General features: G+C 36.9%; 1 protein-coding gene across 3 annotated transcripts in view; it reads right to left on the bottom strand.

The window, feature by feature from the left end:
* The window catches only part of DENND1B (DENN domain containing 1B), a 158,262-nt gene that overhangs the window by 9,265 nt on the left and 130,663 nt on the right, over window positions 1-18,334 (bottom strand). For all 3 annotated transcript variants that reach the window (XM_065656071.1, XM_065656070.1, XM_065656072.1), the window contains 4 exons: window positions 17,658-17,726; window positions 15,163-15,219; window positions 14,245-14,355; window positions 406-485 (listed from right to left, as the gene is read on the bottom strand). In XM_065656071.1, coding sequence (XP_065512143.1) covers window positions 406-485; window positions 14,245-14,355; window positions 15,163-15,219; window positions 17,658-17,726 — 317 coding nt within the window. The remainder of the gene's footprint in view (window positions 1-405; window positions 486-14,244; window positions 14,356-15,162; window positions 15,220-17,657; window positions 17,727-18,334) is intronic.

Consider the following 18,334-nt stretch of genomic DNA (forward strand, 5'->3'; position numbering starts at 1 on the left):
CAGAATTTGTTTCTAATCAAGAACTTTCCTAAGACGTATGATATCTATGGAGATGCAGTTACCGTAAGCTGGTTTTCCTGTCTCCTGGCTCTTCCCCAAACACTGTTATTTCCAGTCACCCTTAATACAACTTCCCAATCTTCCCCCTAAATTTTAGTTATTCCAAAACTGGTTCCTCTTTTCCCTGGTCTACGCCTTATATTTAGGTCAGTTTTGCAACACCTCTTCTGCTGACCTAGGCACGTACTAGTGGCAAGACTCTCATACCGCAACTCTTCTTCTGTCATAAGACCAGATTTACTGGAGTACTGCCTATCTGCAAGGAGAACTGGTGCTTTGCCAAGTAACACTAGTTAAACTTTCTCCCATACTTTCTCCATATACACATCCCAACAGGCTTCTTACTTGCTTGTTCTCTCCATTTCGTCGTCATCGTCTTCATCCAAAGCAAAATCCTGGTTACTGAGATGCTGGTTGAAACGAGTCTGGAAGACAGAAAATTAACATTATCATTTTTGTCTATTTTTTTTCTATTTCAGCATTACTTATTTGGAGACTAGCTGCAGTTTACTCATTAAGACTTCCTGAGCACTTGATGAGGAAAACCACATATTGATAAGTCTTCTAAAGGTTGTTATAAGAGGACGTGAAGTCCTCAAGCGTCACCAATTACAGAGCAAAACAACAATTTTTTCTTCATGGCCTATGGAGGGCCTTATTACTTATGCAAAGCCTGGAGTTCCTTATTACTTACGCAAAGCCTTGATTAGCAGAAGACTGGCTATTGGAGGAAAAACATCACTCAAGTCTATCACCTACCCTTTCTTAAAAGTATATCACAAAAAACACCGTGGGTTACTACTTTCAGAAATATTTGCCAAGTTTTGGTTGATGCGGTCTACTAAGCATGAAGAAAAATGGATTATTGAAGTAGCAAATACAAACGAAGTCAGGAGTCTCTTTACATAACTATATTTATGTTAAGGTGTTAAACAGAAATGCAGAGTAAGTAGTACACCAGCTCAAAAAGTGTGCACTAAGAGCACCTTTGTGCAGGATAATTTACGGTACATTACAGTTAACTCACAGTTAGCATATACTCAGAGCATCCCATGGGGAACTTGTGTAGAGTAGCTGTAAATTCACACTCTACCATACTGTGTACTCACTAACCTGTTATATCACCTTATTATTTAGCAAACAGAACAGGCTAAAGATTTCTACAATGCTTGAAAAAAGTCTCTATCTTGACCAGAACATTTAAGTCAGGAATTTTAGTCACTTGTGCTTCACAAATGACTTTCTTAAGGTCTGTGCATCTCTTACACTTGTTTCAAATCAAAAACCTGCAAAGATTAACTATGCAGGCAATCAATCCACTGAAGAGATTCCGACCCTTGGAAAACTGGCCAAAATTTAAAAACATACGGATAGAATTTCTGCAAAGGGAAAACAGTGTTAGCTAACTTTAAAGAAAATCATAAGCAAGTAAAAGGAAGTGCTACTGTCCACATCTCATCATGCAGTTCACCAAACGCCTAAACATACAACCACCCTCCCCTGGCGGAGAAGAAATATGGCCTGACTTTCAGGCTACAAGGAGCTTGGAAAACTCGTGCCATGAGGATTTCAGTACGTCACCTATTACAGATGTTGTCAGTGTTCCACATGTACCAGGATACTCTCTGTAACTTTTTTTCCTCCATTATTGTCAGGAACGTCTCAATGTTCACTCTTTGTAGCCTGATAGATTTGTTCTTGTTCAACAAGTGACAATCTAATTAAAGCAGCAAGTTTTGGTAACACTTTCTATAGTTCTTCATCCACAAAGAGGAAACGTGTGGTTCTTAATGTGTTAATCCAAGTTAACAGTTGATAGAAAACAAGAGAATTATTAGTCTATTAAAAACTCCGAAAGAACCTAAACTAAGCTTCATAATGAGCACAAGAGAGACAAACTATTGATATTTCTAACTAACTCTTTACTAGTTTTGTGAGTTCTTTGTGTCATTCCCATCAGTGTTGTAATATCCCTGCTTGTAACTGAAGGGAAGTTAACGACTCTGTCTTAATTGATATTGTTAACTGGTTATCTTACTGATTACTGCCACAACTACAGCCACTGCTGCTGCTTTAAGTATTTATCTTCACTAGGACAATTAAAATACTTGGTTTCTATAACACCGGAATTCACTACTTCCCCAAGAAAATTCTGCCACGACATTCATTGTATTATTATTAAAGCTCTAACCCTGGAACTGACTCTTGGAGAGCAAAATCCTGTTTCGGTCTCACTTTCTTCGAATTTGCATCAATTAGATGCTGCCATCGCATTTACTACAACTAATGTAATGACAAAATTTTGCAGGAAAGTAAATTATTTCAAAATGTTGAGAAGTTTCAGAAAACAAACCCAAACGCAACACTTGCTCATCTGTAGATAGATTAACTGTCGATGGAATAAAATCCCACAAGATAACACTCATTGATTTGTTGAAATAATAAATAATGTTTCAAAGGGCATAGATGGCAAGTTTCAAAAAAAAAAAGAAAAAAAAGAAAGAAAAGGGAAAAAAGGAAAAGGGAAAAAAGGAAAAGGGAAAAAAGGAAAAGGGAAAAAAGGAAAAGGGAAAAAAGGAAAAGGGAAAAAAGGAAAAGGGAAAAAAGGAAAAGGGAAAAAAGGAAAAGGGAAAAAAGGAAAAGGGAAAAAAGGAAAAGGGAAAAAAGGAAAAGGGAAAAAAGGAAAAGGGAAAAAAGGAAAAGGGAAAAAAGGAAAAGGGAAAAAAGAAAGGTGGTGCCTGAGAAATAGGAACTGAATAAAATTAATTAGAATCAGCAAACACCACAGGCATAGCAGTGGCCCCTCAGAGCATCTACAAACACTGTTATGCAAGGGTGTTAGAGAAAGCAAGAATAACACCATCTAACAGAATATAACAGAGCATGTGTCGATAAACTCCCCCAAAACTTTCTAGTCCCTGATGGTCAGAATCTCTTTTTGAAATAATATTTTTGCCACCAATTTAAATGTTTAGGGCTACAAAACTAAACAGGAAGACTTTCAAGAACTAAACCAACCAAAATGGGATTTACATCCAAAGACAAAAAAGCAAAAGGGGAAGGAAAGTATCTGGCTGTAAATAACAACATTCTCCAGAGTTTACAGCTCTGTGAGCTTGCCACGGAGACAACAAGCAACACATGTTTTTGAATAGGTGACTTTCCTCTAGGAGCTGTAATAAAAACGACTAAAGGGAGGGGTATGCCCAGACTACTTTGCAAAGAAAGAAAAAGAAAGAAAGAAACTCTTAATAAATTCCAAAAGGAGAACCATAAATCTTTTTCAATGCTCCACGAGGCAAAGTGACATAGTACGTGCACCTGCAAAAGCTGTCAAAGTCATTTAAGAAGTCCTTCCATTACTGACGTACCCTGCTGTTTGCAGTTATTTAAGCTTTTAATTTCTGTCTTTTCTGCATTTTGAAGTGTGTAACCTTTTTATGAAAAAAGGACAGACTTCTGTTTCCTTCCTGATCAGCATTCTAATAACAACCAGACCATTTAAATTTATTGCCGCAAGAAACGGTATGGTAACACTCCTTTCTTGCTGCACCAGAACTTTATAAAGTCTTAATAGACTGCTGTCATGTTTTTTTCTATAAAATGAAGCAACGAACTTAAACTACTCAATTGTTTGTTTTGCTTCTTCCAACTAGCTCTGCTTACATAATTAATCTATTATTTCATGTATCTACTTTGTATCGAAACATGAACAGGGATTCTTTTGCTATTGCACATTTTTCTCCCCATCAGGCACACTGCATCTCAAGAACCCGTGTCCCATCCTGCTCAGAACATAAGAGGGTTCAACACACTTAAGCACAACGAGCTCTCACTCTCCACAAGCCACTGTTGAGCCATCAAGCCTGTGCGTAAAGTACAGCGAAGGAACAACTGCGGCTGGCATGGGGATATACATCCTTTTTATACACATCATGTGCATCCTCTCTGGTTTTTGTCCTGTCTCAAAATCTCACTCTGCCAAATGCTCTGCTGCCTATACGGTTGTGGTAAATGCTGATCACTGAAACCAGAAAAAGGTTCTGATTGTATAAACTGGAGTAGAACTAAACAAAGTGAGAACAGGTCCTCAAACTGTTCTCTTCTGCTTGCTGGTAGCCTCACAAAATGTACTGCTTTGGCATGAAAATGTAGACAAAATACATGAATGCTAAGGGATTTAAATGTAAGATGGTTACATTCTTGATTGGGCACGAAAGTCAATCTTTGAAATGTCAGCCTTTTATTTAACGCTAGACCTTTCAGAAGCACAGCTTTCCGGAATGAGTGCTTAGTGATCGATACTAAGGCAGGAAGTTTAACAAGGCTGCTGCTATTAATTGTCCTTAAAGTGAGAAACAAATAATATTTTGATAAATGGCAGCACATACATAATTTCACATTTACCAGCTACTCAATACATCAACACATATAAAGTTTCAGGAAAAGAAAAATACCTACTATGGCTTAAATCTATGAAGTATCATTTCCTTTTTCATAAAAATTGAAAGATTATTCATTCAGTAGGAGAAAGCAAAATAAATAAAAGTCTGGTATTATTTATGATTCAGTATTTTATTTTACCTATTCTCCTCTACAACCCAATCACGGATGTAACTGTGGCTTCACCTCCAGTAGGGAAGTACAAGACCTCTCAATCAAACTTTCTAGTTAAGCACAACCCGTTGCCTTCCTTTCCAGTTAAAGACTGTGACCTAAAGCAACGGAAAATGGAATCACAGGAAAAATATTTCATATTAGACTCCGTAAGAGCTGAGATTGATGGGGGAAGAGGGAAAGAACAGAGATTTACAAAGGGCAGTTTCTTAACTTTCTCTTCTTCAATGTCCTTCTTTTTCTGGGACGTGGTACAACCAACCACAAGCTTAAAGGAGTGCTAGAGATACCAACTGGCTACATGGACATCAGATCAGGATAGATGCAAGCAATAATTCTGAATTAATTTCTGAAAATGATCCCTTCAAAAAATTACTTCTGTGATTTTACTCACAGAAAACAACACAAGTTAATGATGCCTCACAAAAATAATGCTCTGATATCAGAAAAGTTGTCCTGGATATAAATAAAACAGGTATTATCTAAGATCCATATTTGCTTTTAATTTTTTTTTTTAGTTATTATTATGACACATGACTCAGATAATTTAAATGCTATTAAGGTTAAATAAAAACACCCTTCATCCTTCCTTGGATAGAAACCTTATCTTCTTTAACAAATTCAGACATATAGATGATACACTTGAAAGAACATGAAGGGGTTGGGAACATCCAGAGCTGTATGCCATGAGACAGAAGTAGCATCAATTCTGAGATGCTCTTAATTAAAATGATCGGGAAACAGAGATCCGCAAAAAGGTAGGTTCACAGTCACAGAAAGAAATCCTTTTCTGTGACAATTGAAAGCATGCAAGAGCAGGAAGTAGCCAAAATCTGTTTAGAGAGAGACAACCAGAAACGCGTACAGAAGAGTATGGGCACAGCACTCTGAGCCGACACGTTAAGCTGTAATGCAACAAGAGATCTCCGCTGACTTCTGCAAAGTTAAAGGGAACATTGATATCCACGCTGAAGTAGGATTTACTCTAAGTCAGGATGATATTTGTTGAGATACTTAGTCACATATAGCACATTATAATTATGTTCTGAATTACTGTGGTGAAAAATCAAAACGTGGGCAGCTTAGAGTTTGTTAAGTATGCCATACTCCTGAACACAGCTAATACTTGAGAATTTCCTAACACTGCTTTTGATTTTTAAGGATTATTCATGCTTCTGCAAATATTTTTCAGAAATAGTTGTGTTTTTCCCCCAAACAGCAAATAGATTTCCGTTTTCTCTGAAGAATCACAGGCATTTTTTCCCCCTCAGGAAACCTGTACCACCTCCCGCCCCTCCGCATCAGACCCGGCCCCCACGCTGCCCACAGGCAGAGACCATCTCCGGAGAGCCGGATCTCGCCCGCCCTTCTCCATGGCACACAGCCTATTCTGAGCAAAAATGGCCATTTTCAGCTGACAAACCGTGGCACCACGCCACACACCATCCAAGCTGCAAAGAACGCGCCATCCAAAAGCAGCCGGGCTTCCCTCTAATTGGCAACAAGCAGAAGTGTCTTTTAAAACAGGACGCAGAGATTTTCAGTGCTATTTGCAGCAACTAAAGTGAGCAGCTCATTAAGAAACAAGTATTCTTTATGGATTGTTTTGGTGGATGATTTTAAGAATCAGACTCACCAGGTAGAATTTCCATTTACAAAAAACTAAAAGAAAAATATCACTTATTTTCCCTTTTTGATGGTTATTAATGCTCGAGGTTCACTCAATGATTAGAGGGAAGGGCAATGATGGAATGGAGGGTCGAGGGGGTCACAGCGGAAAGAGGAGCAAGACGACAAGGGGGAATGCATGACAGAAAACAAAAACGACTGTCCATATACACAAAAGCATGTGAATGTCCCTGTGCACAAATGCAGAAAAAAAACGTGGTTTTGAAGTACCAGGGAAGTCAAGAGAACTGGAAGTGACTCGGGCACACAGTGTGCGACTTCAGTGAATCAGAGCAGCCGTAAACCCTGTTCGTCTGGCTGAAACAGAGCTTACCGGTTAAATTAATCTTTCTGTTAAAATGTGTATCATATTATTACATCAGCAGAACTATCGCATGTTTAAATCACTGCTGGAAGCGCCGTTTGCAGATCGCGTGTGATTTTTTCAAAGGAAAACTTACTGAAAACACTGAAGCTAAATGTATGAAGTGGATGTGATGCTAAACACAAACACTATATAACTCCGGGCTTCAAGATTTAATGGAAAACACCAAATGTCACAAAACTTCAGACAGATAAAACCTAAGCAGCGCTAAACTCTGTCCATCAGACCTACGGACAGTAGAAGAGCCTATTTGAGGGAAGCTCTGTATGAAGCATGAAAACAGACTAATCACATTTGCGAGGAAAAAAAGACTGTCTTAGAAACAGAAATGTTAATGCCAAGCACATTTCCGTCTAAGGCTCCCAACCAGAAGAATTAGCAAGGAGTTCTCCTGTTTGACACCAGTAGGTGTCTTCTGCTCAATAAAGAAGGTCTTTCTTTACAAGGTGCTGGGGACCATGGATGGTACTTGGTTTTGGGTGCTCCTCACTAATTTTGGACATTTTTGGGTCCTAAATTAGACAATAAATAGCAGGAGGGAGGCACCAGCAGGATGCTGGCATCATCGTGATGCAATCTAGATTCTAGGTGGGCTGAGTTGGTTTTGGCCATGCCCCTCTCTCCACTTTCTGTGGAAAGAGCCAAAGGCAGTGCTGCTGCCAACTTCAGCATTTCAGGGGTGTCTAAAATTAGATGGGTTGATTCTGGTCTTCCACATTCAGAGATGCTGAGATCCCTGCAGGAAAGGCTTTCCCTGTTTTTTTCTACTTCTGTCACCTTTTGCCCTCAGGCAAACTTTATTCTTTAATGGAGCTTTCTTTTCACTGTTAGGTACAGGATTAGAGAGAGAAAGAAAAGGTTAGGGAACATACGGTACTAGAGCTGAAGTTTTAGAAATAAGGTTGTGTTCTGCAAACTTTCAAGTCAGAAGGCAAAAGCAACATGGAAGCTGGGATGCAGGTCCCAAACGTTGGCTGACAGTTCCTCTGGCTCCCTGCTTTGGCTAGGTGCAGCCAAAATGTGACCCATGGAAGACAGAAGATACAGAGCAAATGAAAGCAGAAGGTATCACTGTTATATTAAGATGTTAATAAAGTCTCCTGATGATACAATTAATCGGGTTATTCCAATTAACTACCAAGGACAGAAAGGTTCATCCAGTTTTGCAGGTACTTTGTCAAACAGCATTTTTCTTACAGATCCTTCAGCAAAAGGAAACCTTGGTAGACATACCAGTATGGTTCATTTGTTTGTAGAAGACAGACACCCAGAAAGGCTGCCTGCTAAAATAGGTGACAATAATAGCCAGAAAAAGCAACTGCAAACTTTTTGCCTGTCTAAATGTCTCTCTCAGTAGGATAAATCAGAGGTAAATGTGCTGATGACTTTACCCTGAAAAAAACCAAAAAAACCAAACAACAAACAAGCATTCCACTAAACGCCCACAGGGTAACAAAAAATTCCAGAGAGATTTCCTGAGCATTACCTTTTTTTTTTCGTTGTTTTGGTTTTGGTTTTTTAATAGAAGCATGGTAATAGAGAGATTTCTCAAGTGATGCCTACTGCAAAACTCAAAGAACAGCCAGCCACCAGGTTTACACTGGTACAGAAGGAACAGCAGAACTCTGCTGCGGAGCCTTGGAACAGTCCTACACTTAAAACCATGGTGAGATGAGATCGGGGTAGAGAAGAGGCAAGAGCTCACACCAATAAAAATACTGAAAAGAAAAAAGCTTTATAAACTTATAATGCTTCTTTTTTTCTTTAAATGTGACTAAATTAAAATCAGTCACTGTTCAGAGGCAGTATCTACTATCTTCTTGTAGGGGGGGTGGTTTGAATGATCTTGTAATTACACCTCTACTTGATCGTGTATATTCCTGAAAATAAAATTATGCATGTAAATGTTTAAGTTGCACAAAATCCAGATAATCTTTCCAACAACGACAATGAAAAAAACCAAACCAAACACCAAGGAAGTACTGCTTGATTTCTAAGAGGTCTTCTGTTGTAAAAAGCGAGGTTAATAACAAGGCGGAGGATACATGTGTGCCCGCACTATTTCAGAAAAGTATTGGAGCCACGAGAGGGCACTCTCGTAATCTACAATTTGAGTTTTTGCTGCCTGGCTTATTAATTTTTAATTAAAAGGAAATCTGACTGTTTTGCAGAATGAAGAGATCTGATTTGACACACCAAGACAAAAGATTTTTCTCCAAATTAAAGGAAGCTATTGATACCTACAATATTTTCAAATTGCACCACATTAGCTAAAGAAACGGAATTTACTAATTGACCAAAGCTTACTTCAAAACTATACTTTACAGAAACAAAACATGATTTACATTAAAAACTAGCTGGTACTGTTTATGACAGCTGTCAATTTGTAATATTTTAGTCAATGAGAGTAGAAGATACCTCTGGCTATATAACCAGTATTATCTGTGGATGCTAGGCAGAGATGTGCTCTCAAGCATATTATCTGAATCCAAACACAGGTAAAGGCCCTTAATCAGAGTGTTTACATTTCTGAAATTATTGTGGGGTTGTCTACAGCATTTTTTTTTCCTTTTTTTTCTTAAAGGGGCTCAGTCTCCTCACATACAACACGTATATTCAGGACTGCATTTTCACAAGCATTTCCTGTCCTCTTTTACGCTCCCCGGGAAAAAAAAAAAAAAAAAAAAAAAAAAAAAAAGTAGTCTTCAGAACAGCCCACTCTCACCACCTTTTTCAGGTTAGGAGGGTAATCAGTTACTGGAAGCCCTTTGTAGCTAATGATTATGCCATTTATTTTAGTGGTCATTGTAGGGGTACTTATAAATGGGGCACTCCTGAAGGTAAGGTTATTCTGAACGCAGCTTCCTGCCTGACACTTGCTACCTTTGTTGAACAGAAGCCAAGTACACTTGCTGCAAGCTGAATTAATTGTCTAGTTACTACGATATACTGCAGTAAAACTGCAAAAGCTACATTTGTAATATGCTTTAAAAAAAATTTGAAATGGTGATTTTCTTCTCTTCAAGAATACTACGAAAAAAGTTTAGTCCAACTTGGCTTCCATTGTCTTATGCAAAAGCATTTTTAAAACCTTCTTAGACACTATTAAAATCCTGCAAAGTCACGGAAAGTAGTTCACTCAGTTTCTCCGATATAGGAGCATTTAAAGTAGTGCTGATATGCAGGGATTCCTGGTAAATCCACACTTAGAATCCAAATGCCCATGTTTCCATTACGGTTGCAAGGCAGCACGTCCCTTAAGGTACAGGTATTACATACATTTCCTTAGAGACAAGGGGGCATTGCTGACTTACTCATTATAAAGTGAGCTGGTAGCTCTTACTTGGTATTCTGCAAATTTTTAAGAATGTTTTACTAGCCACTAAATACATTAGGACTATTGACATGCTGAAGTGTTTCATTTAAAATTAGCTATCCTATCACCTGGTACAACAGTAAAATTACAAAGATCATATTCATGAAATCAAACAGATCTTCTCAGCATTCTATCCAGGCCAATAAATGTGCTGTCTTTTGAATTATCTATTAATTTGGAACAATTTTATAGAGCTCTCGCTGCATTTAGGCACCTGCCTAACCAGAACTCTGCATCACCTGGGAGCATATCATGAAACAGAATTAAAACGGAGCATGCCAAACCTGAATGCACAGTAGTCTAATACCTGCACTACCATATCTCCACTCATCAATAGTTAAAGGAACTGAGCAATATCGTTGGCAAGAGACTGCAAACAGAGTGAAGCAATCTCATGTCTGCATTAACGTTTATTTCAAAAAGTTTAGCTGGTAATTTCTTATATCTTCTACATACTTAATTAACGTAGGAGATAAAACACACCAGAGACAGATTATTAGTTCTAGGCATCAAACGGTTAACAACAGCGCACATGCCAAGGTTTTAATAAGGCTTAACAATAAAAAGCTTCAGTCCTCCACTTTCACTAGATTTTTTTTGTTGTGGTTTTCCCTTGCTTAGGGCAATCCATCTGTTAATGTTGACTTGCAATATAGTTAAGCTCGCGCGCGTATAAAAAGCCTGGAAGAGCTAACCTAAGCAAGAGTAAGCTCAAATGAATATTACGGAGATAGAACAATTCATCTTGGGCAAAGATCGTGTGTGCGTGCACGCGTGTACACACCGGCACACGAGTGTGCTCCCGTTACTACTTTTTTTCTTTTTAGGAAAGATTTTCAAAATGCAAATTATAGGAGAGCAAGCTGATCACTACAGTTTGCAATAACACATTTAATTATTTATCCTCCGATTAGCTTTTGACAGCTATTTTACATGCTATAATGCGTCTTGATTTATTGTTAATCTTTTTTAAGTCTTAGTGCTGATCTGGCAAAAAAATCTAATAAAACCATTATGACAGCAGTGATAAAGCTTAGTAAATATTCACTGTTAAAAGCAGCTCTGCACTGTGACCAGTGCTGATATTCTCTCTGGGCCAAGCTGGCCTTGTTTTCAATAAAACCAGAGAAGTATCCTCTCCCCTGAGCCCTGTTAGGCTGAGGCTGCAGTTGGAACTGTCATCTTCACACAAAAGCAAAGGGGCTGGGTTTTACAAATGCAAAGCCTAATTGGGAGATCTTCATGGCTGTACTCTTGACATTTATTAAAGCCTCATCAACAAAACAGGAAATAACCGTACTAATTAGCAGGCCCACATACAAAATACTGTTTGTTGGGGTAGAGGCAGATTCACTTCCTATTGTAAAGGAAACGTCCTCCCAGACCCCAAAATCCTGTTATGAACCAATTATTAAAATGATCTTTTATAGTGATGCAAACTTTCATATCATACATAATGTTTTGGAATAAATGTTTTACAGCACCTCAGGTAACTATTAGTTGCTATTTATGTTTAACTGTTTCCAAGAAGTGGAGAATGAAAAGCTCAATGCATGCATCTAACATGATATAAAATATAACACCAAATTCTTTATACTTGAAAGATTTTAAATATTTCAGTATGGAAGAGATAGTAATAAAGTGCAGAGGTGCCTCTTGTTTGGAAGCAAAATCACCATTAAAAGCAATCACTCTCTTTTGTTTATTTTTTGTTTAGGTTTTGGGGGGATATTCAAGTACACTGATATTGCGAATTAATCAATACACGGTCCTTACTTTAAATATACATCAAAGTGCATGAACTGCATGTTAGCACTATGCTTATACTGCTATAGACACTCATAGGCACCATTTTAGAAATCTGGGTGGAAAGGCTCATTTGCAGGATAAAGAGTTAAAGAAAAAAAGGATTAAACCTGACAATAGCAATCTGTGAAATTCACTTCTTTTAAATGGCAGATTCAGTGGCAGATCTCATACACATGCACTTGTGAATAAAAATGCATATTTTTATTTGGACGTGATGTTTAAAATCACCAATTATTCATAAAGAACTTGTATTTATGTTACCTTATTCAAATACTTACCAAGAACAAAAATAAAAACAAGAGTAGCAACAGTAGACTATTATTTTCTACAAATATTTTGGTTTGATTTCTTTTGCAGAGGAGGAAGAAGTGGGAACTGTGAGAGGTGAAGGAGACTGTGGGGTTCTTGGGGAGCGATCGCCATTTGCTCCTTATGCCCACGGGGCTCCCATGGCATTGGGGACAAGAGCTGGGGAGAAGACAAGGGACCTGCAGTTTGCAGTGGGCAAAACTGTGGGGCTCTTAGTCACAAGCTTCGCTGGCAAACAAACCCTGTATCCATAGTTGTATATGCATGTGTGCGTATACATACATAAACATGCACGTGCAAAACCATGGACCGACAGGCACTCCCCCCCTGTCCTGTTTTCTAAACTGAAAGATGACTGGTGGAAACGGCCACAATGATATTAAAGGATTTTGCAGTGCATGGCTGCATGGACACAAAACCACCGAAGCTAAATTGTTCTGTCCAAACGTAGGCCTTCAAAAGAAATGTTTAATTGTGCCAAGGTGAACTATATTCTTCTGTATCCCTACACTCCCGTGTCTAGCAGTAGGCAGCACGACCGTCTCAGTACAGTACTGCAGATTTCTTTAATAAAAGCGGTTTATAAAAATTCACTGACTGCAAGAGCGTATTTGTGTTATGTATTTACACAGATACATATAATCGTAGATTCACCTACACCAATCTGTGAATGTTTGGCTTATAAAGCATTAAAAGCTTTTAGTATCTCACATTATCGAGTTATTTTGGTGACAGGGGGAAGCTGCTATATATTAAAATGGCAGTTATCTATTAGAAACAAATATTTTAAGCAGCATTCACCTTAATAACATTAGAGGTCTATATTCATACATTTAGAATTGTCTACCTTCCCTTCTGATACTCAGTGAAGAAAATCTACTGTACACAAGTTCCTGAAAGAATGCAGGCACCACAGCTGTCTGTATATAAAAATATACTGAAGGCATACAGTTTATATCATTGGCTTTGCGAGATCACAAAAACATGTACAAAGTAAAATCTGCCAAAATAATTCAAGCAGAAAGTCTTCATATTATTTATAAACCTACTGAGAATAATGACTTAATACTAATATACAATTTCAGCATTATTTAGCAATAATTTGCATCTGTTCTACGTTAAATGTTACAAACTTTATATTTATTACAGATAAAAACTAATTCAAAATCAAATTGATTAAATTGACAATTCAGATTTTTTTACTGCAATATTTAAAGTAAAAAACCAAATGCTGTTAGATCAGCTGGACTGAATTTGCATACTTAATTCTCATACGAGGAAGAGATACGCATTAAAAATCAATACATAAACATTTGTTATATCTATTAAAAACATGCAATAACAATATAGTGTAAAAATATACACCCACACATTAAAATATGTACAGATGCAGGCATTTATTCCCAGAAGCAAAGTGTTACGAAAACTATTTTATTTTTATCTTTGAAACAAAACTGTCAAAATGAATCCAAAGACATTAAAACACTGGTGAAAGTTGAGACGCAACACCTGTTACTTCAAATGAAGACTAGAAAGCATCGGGGAATAAAAGGACAAGAGATCGGCACCGTATTAACTACCTGACTACTTAATAATATAAATCATAGCTATCTGAGCAGGGATAAAGGCCATATGATTGCCAAATAAATTTATTAGAAATACAAAATTATTGCGCCTCACTATAAAAAACTAAAAAGATAGCTTAACACAGACCTGTGAACACACCAGAATGTATTTGCTGTGAGAAGGCTTTATCAAAAATAGTGTTTAAGAATTAAATCTCAGATCCATACTTATAAATCTCCTGTTCTTTCCTCTCTCAACAGAGATGAAATACAAGTAGCATTTTTCCTCCATTCAAACAGTATAGCAACATTTCTGGAAATGCAGCCTTTTAATCACGCTATTCAAACACAGACAGTAAAACAGTCTTAAACAGATTCACTGATGAGTTGCTATAAGTGGCAAACAATTTTCGTCATATGTATGTGAATAAGAACAGAAGTTTCAGGTGTCTTACCTGTGCCAGTCTTCGTTTTTCTGAGTTTGCTCTTTTCTCATAATGCAACGTGTAGACAGGAGCAATCTGTCCTCGACCAGCGCTGCAAGTTCCACATTCTTCCTCACTCTCCTACGCAACAAAACAGATTCAAATTCCTTTATTTATAATCATTATCTGCAAACGTACCCTCCATATTATGCATGCAGAATGCATTCAAAATTATCTTGCCACAATCTATTACTGTCATGAAAATACCATCTGTAGTAAGAAAAACAAATTTAGCTTTTAAAGGAGCTGAATTATCAACATCGTCATTTAAAAGATGAATTGTTCAAACGTCTAGGAAATATTTTTGAAAGTTTTCTTAAAATTTCATAAAATAGATCTAAAAAATGATTCCTTTTCCCTACAGAAAATCTGAAGTGGAAACAAAATTTTCAATGGGAAAAGCAGCTGTAAAATGCCTAAAACATCTTTTCTGGTATTTCTGCAACGCTGCTTTTGCAAAATGAAACTCTCTCTTCGTTTTTAAACATTGCCATTGTTCACATATCTTATGAAAGCAGAAAGGACAACTACACCTTCTGAAACACATTATACTGTAAGACTCTCCCATCTCAAATTCTCAGCTTGAAGCAAAGGCTTCGATTGTGATATCAAAGCAATCAACTTTATGAAAACATACATCCTGTTAATGTACCTTTGAAGACCTCTGTTGTTCTATGATAAAATATGCAAACAATAAAGAGATTATTCAGTGGATGCACAGAATGACAGATAGTTGCCAGAGGGCTCGTTATGAAAAATCTATTGTTGAACAAAGGGCTAAGCATATTTCAAAAGTCATTAAAAACACAAATCTCATGTGATTTGTAAAGTATAAGCTTCAAACTGATACAGGAAGCAATGTAAGAAAGTAAAAAGTGTACAACGTACCTTGTGTTTTAACTTACTCTTCACTTCTCTTATTCCTTGCCTTGCCTGATTTTTTGCCTAGAAAAATAAAAGGACTTAAGTAGGTCTGCGAGACACTGGCTGTAATCATGGAACATGCTTTATGATGCCATACTTTACCTTTTTTTAAAACACCTGGTGATATAAAGAAAGGCAATAACCTTTATCACAAATTTCATACATGCACTGTCAGTATATTTTATGTATTCATACTTTGCCTGTATATTTAAGGATTTTTTTCAGTACATGCATGGCAATGCTGTGAAAACACACATACTCAAAAATCCTCCAATATTACTAAGGACGGGCTAAAAATGGTCATGCATATCACTCCTTTATTTGAAATGGTCCTTTAAATTTGAAAGGGTATTTTAGCAGTAAGGCATGTTGGAAAAATGTTCAGATTTTCAAGATGACTGCTACAGTGTTCCAGTCTGGCAACTTGCAGGACAACATCAATCTTAAGAGAAATGAAGTGATTTCATATGCAGATGGAGATTTTGCCCAGTGTTGCTGAACAGCGTTGTGCTGCTATTTAGGGGAGAATTCTGTGTGTATTAAAATAGGCAGCCAAGCATCGCTGTTGCACAGAAAACAGCTACGAATGTTCTTCAATAGAGAAAGGAATTATCAATACGGAATACCATGTACTTATGCTAAAAAACATTAAAAAGAGAGGCGGGTGGGGGGGAGTAGAAGAAAAGATGGGTGAAGACTACACCAAAAACCCTAACCCTAATAGAAGAAAAGGTATCTTTCTTATACGAATACAGGAAAAAACAGGGAAGTTTTCAAGGTTGTCTTGAAAATAGGACTTTCAAAAATGTATTCAAGGGCATACATATGTGGAAACCACCTATTTTTCTATGGCTTTCTGTACATGGAAATTCAGAAAAAGAAAATCATTTTCTTGAATCAAGAGGTCAGAGAGTCTTTTTGATCCTTAAATCACACATCTATAAGCTCAATAACAGCACAATGGGGTGCCATGTAGCAGATGCGAACCTGAGAGCCACTTTAAACTTTCCAGACCACGCTCAGAGCATTTGAATTTTGGAGTGCTTTGTTCTAACTCTGAGGGATGGTACTGAGCACGTTACTCAAGGCTACCAATCAGTTATCTAGCAATTAAGAAATCCATATTTCATTTCTCTAGTTGTAAGCTCCATAAAGGGCAAGAGTATATGACATTAAATGGGGTGTAAATATGAATACCTTATACACACATATCGTCAGAAAATTTACCACTGTTTCCTGGCATATGCAGAAGTTCACTTTGAAGAACCTTTATTGTCAAGGACATAATTATCAAAATTAAAGGCTGAGAGAAGATCATGTAACCACAGTCTAAGCTAGTGCAAACTGAAAAAGAATAATTTGCAGATAACCTGTTAATGAACCATTTTTTAAATTATAAATGAGTCCATGAATATGAAGTATATTTAATTTATTTACCTGTTTCTCTCCACAACTGCTGTGTTTTTCAACTGATGTAAGATGAAAAATTCTGTTTGAAAACTTTACTTAAAATACACTAGCTTAGACTGATGTACTGATTTATTCAGGACTGCTTATTATGCTTCCAACTAGTGAAACATTTGGAAAAGTAAAAAGGAAGCCAAAAGTCTTTTACCATATATTAAAAATGCGACCTTAAAATACTTCCCACTTCATTTTACACTATTCCTGTTTTTCCATGCAGCATAATACTGTATAATTTCACATGCTTTACTGGTTAGGCAGTCTTTGAAAACAACATCTTTTAAACTCAGAAGCATAAGCATTAAGTCCAGTTAAACATCAGTATTCTAGTATCATCTTTAAAATAGCAGATGACAGAAAAGACTTGCTGCACACATTAGTGATGCTTTAATCACATCTTTTCAATAGTGCAGCACTTGGTGCCAAAGTGAAACTGCATCTGTGTGAGCCAGGACTCCATTTGTCCAGCACAAACTTTAACTCTTCTGAACAGAGATCTCTACATCACGTTAATGCTACATACTATGTAACTATATGCTATAACTCTACATTTATATTATGTATAAATGTAACCGTTACAAAAAGTTTTACGCTCGTTAACTTTGCAATGCCTGTATTGTGTTATGGGACCTTAGTGGAAAAGAGAATTTCCATTTTCATATTTTAATCATGCTGTCACCAACTTAGGAAGAGTTTATAGCTGTGTATCAAATATCTAAATTATATGCAAATAAGTTTCTAGGATGTATTATGATTGAAACAAAAAGAGCACACTGATGCTTTGAAAATGTCTATCGTTATGCACGAGTTATCTGGAAGTCTCTGTGTCAACTCTAAATCCTAGTGTTAGACAAGAAAACAAAGCTAAAACCATTATATGTTTTTCTGCAATACATTTATAAAATACTTAGGTTTTTAAGTATACAGGAAATCTAAGAGGTTGTAGGAAGTTGCAGCATTTTTATGTATTATTTATTTGAAATAGATGATCTTACAAATTTATACGCTGTTTTCACAGCCGGAGTGGCTTTGGTCATTGCTGTGTTGATCAGTGCACCGCCTTTCTGAAATACACAAAACCCACTTTTCAGTAACATTTTAATGTAAGTCAAACCTTAAGACAACAGCAAGGAAAAATAAACAGCGTGCTGTAAAAAAATAACAATCTTCCTGTTAAGTCGGTAAGAATAACCACAGCTGTGTTCCCTCCCCAACCTGCTGTCTGCAGCTACACAAGGGTTACAGGACGTCACTATTGCAGCTGACACATTTATCAATGCATTCTAACAGAATGATGTATTTTCATTCTTCATTCATTGTTACCATTTCAAAATCAATTCAGAAGTTGTGGTTATTTTTCATGTGTTCCTATCATATTTGTTATGCAACTTAAAAATACTTTGACCTGATAGCAAGAACCATCTCATTTAATCACACAAGGCCTCTCTTAATCTAAAATAATATATTTTACTAATCCTGCAGAATAACAAGGTTATACCAAGGGTCTCTTCTGCTAGCCAAACTGCACAAAACCATATTAAGGAAATTGCTATCTACTAGAAGTGATAAACTTCATATCAAATTGTACTGTCACACCTAATTCACAGTTACGGAATGTAACATGATACAGAAAGCAATGAAATCCCTGACTATACAAACAGAAAAACCTTGT

This window comes from Caloenas nicobarica, chromosome Z (genome assembly GCF_036013445.1).
Source record: "Caloenas nicobarica isolate bCalNic1 chromosome Z, bCalNic1.hap1, whole genome shotgun sequence".
NCBI lineage: Eukaryota > Metazoa > Chordata > Aves > Columbiformes > Columbidae > Caloenas > Caloenas nicobarica.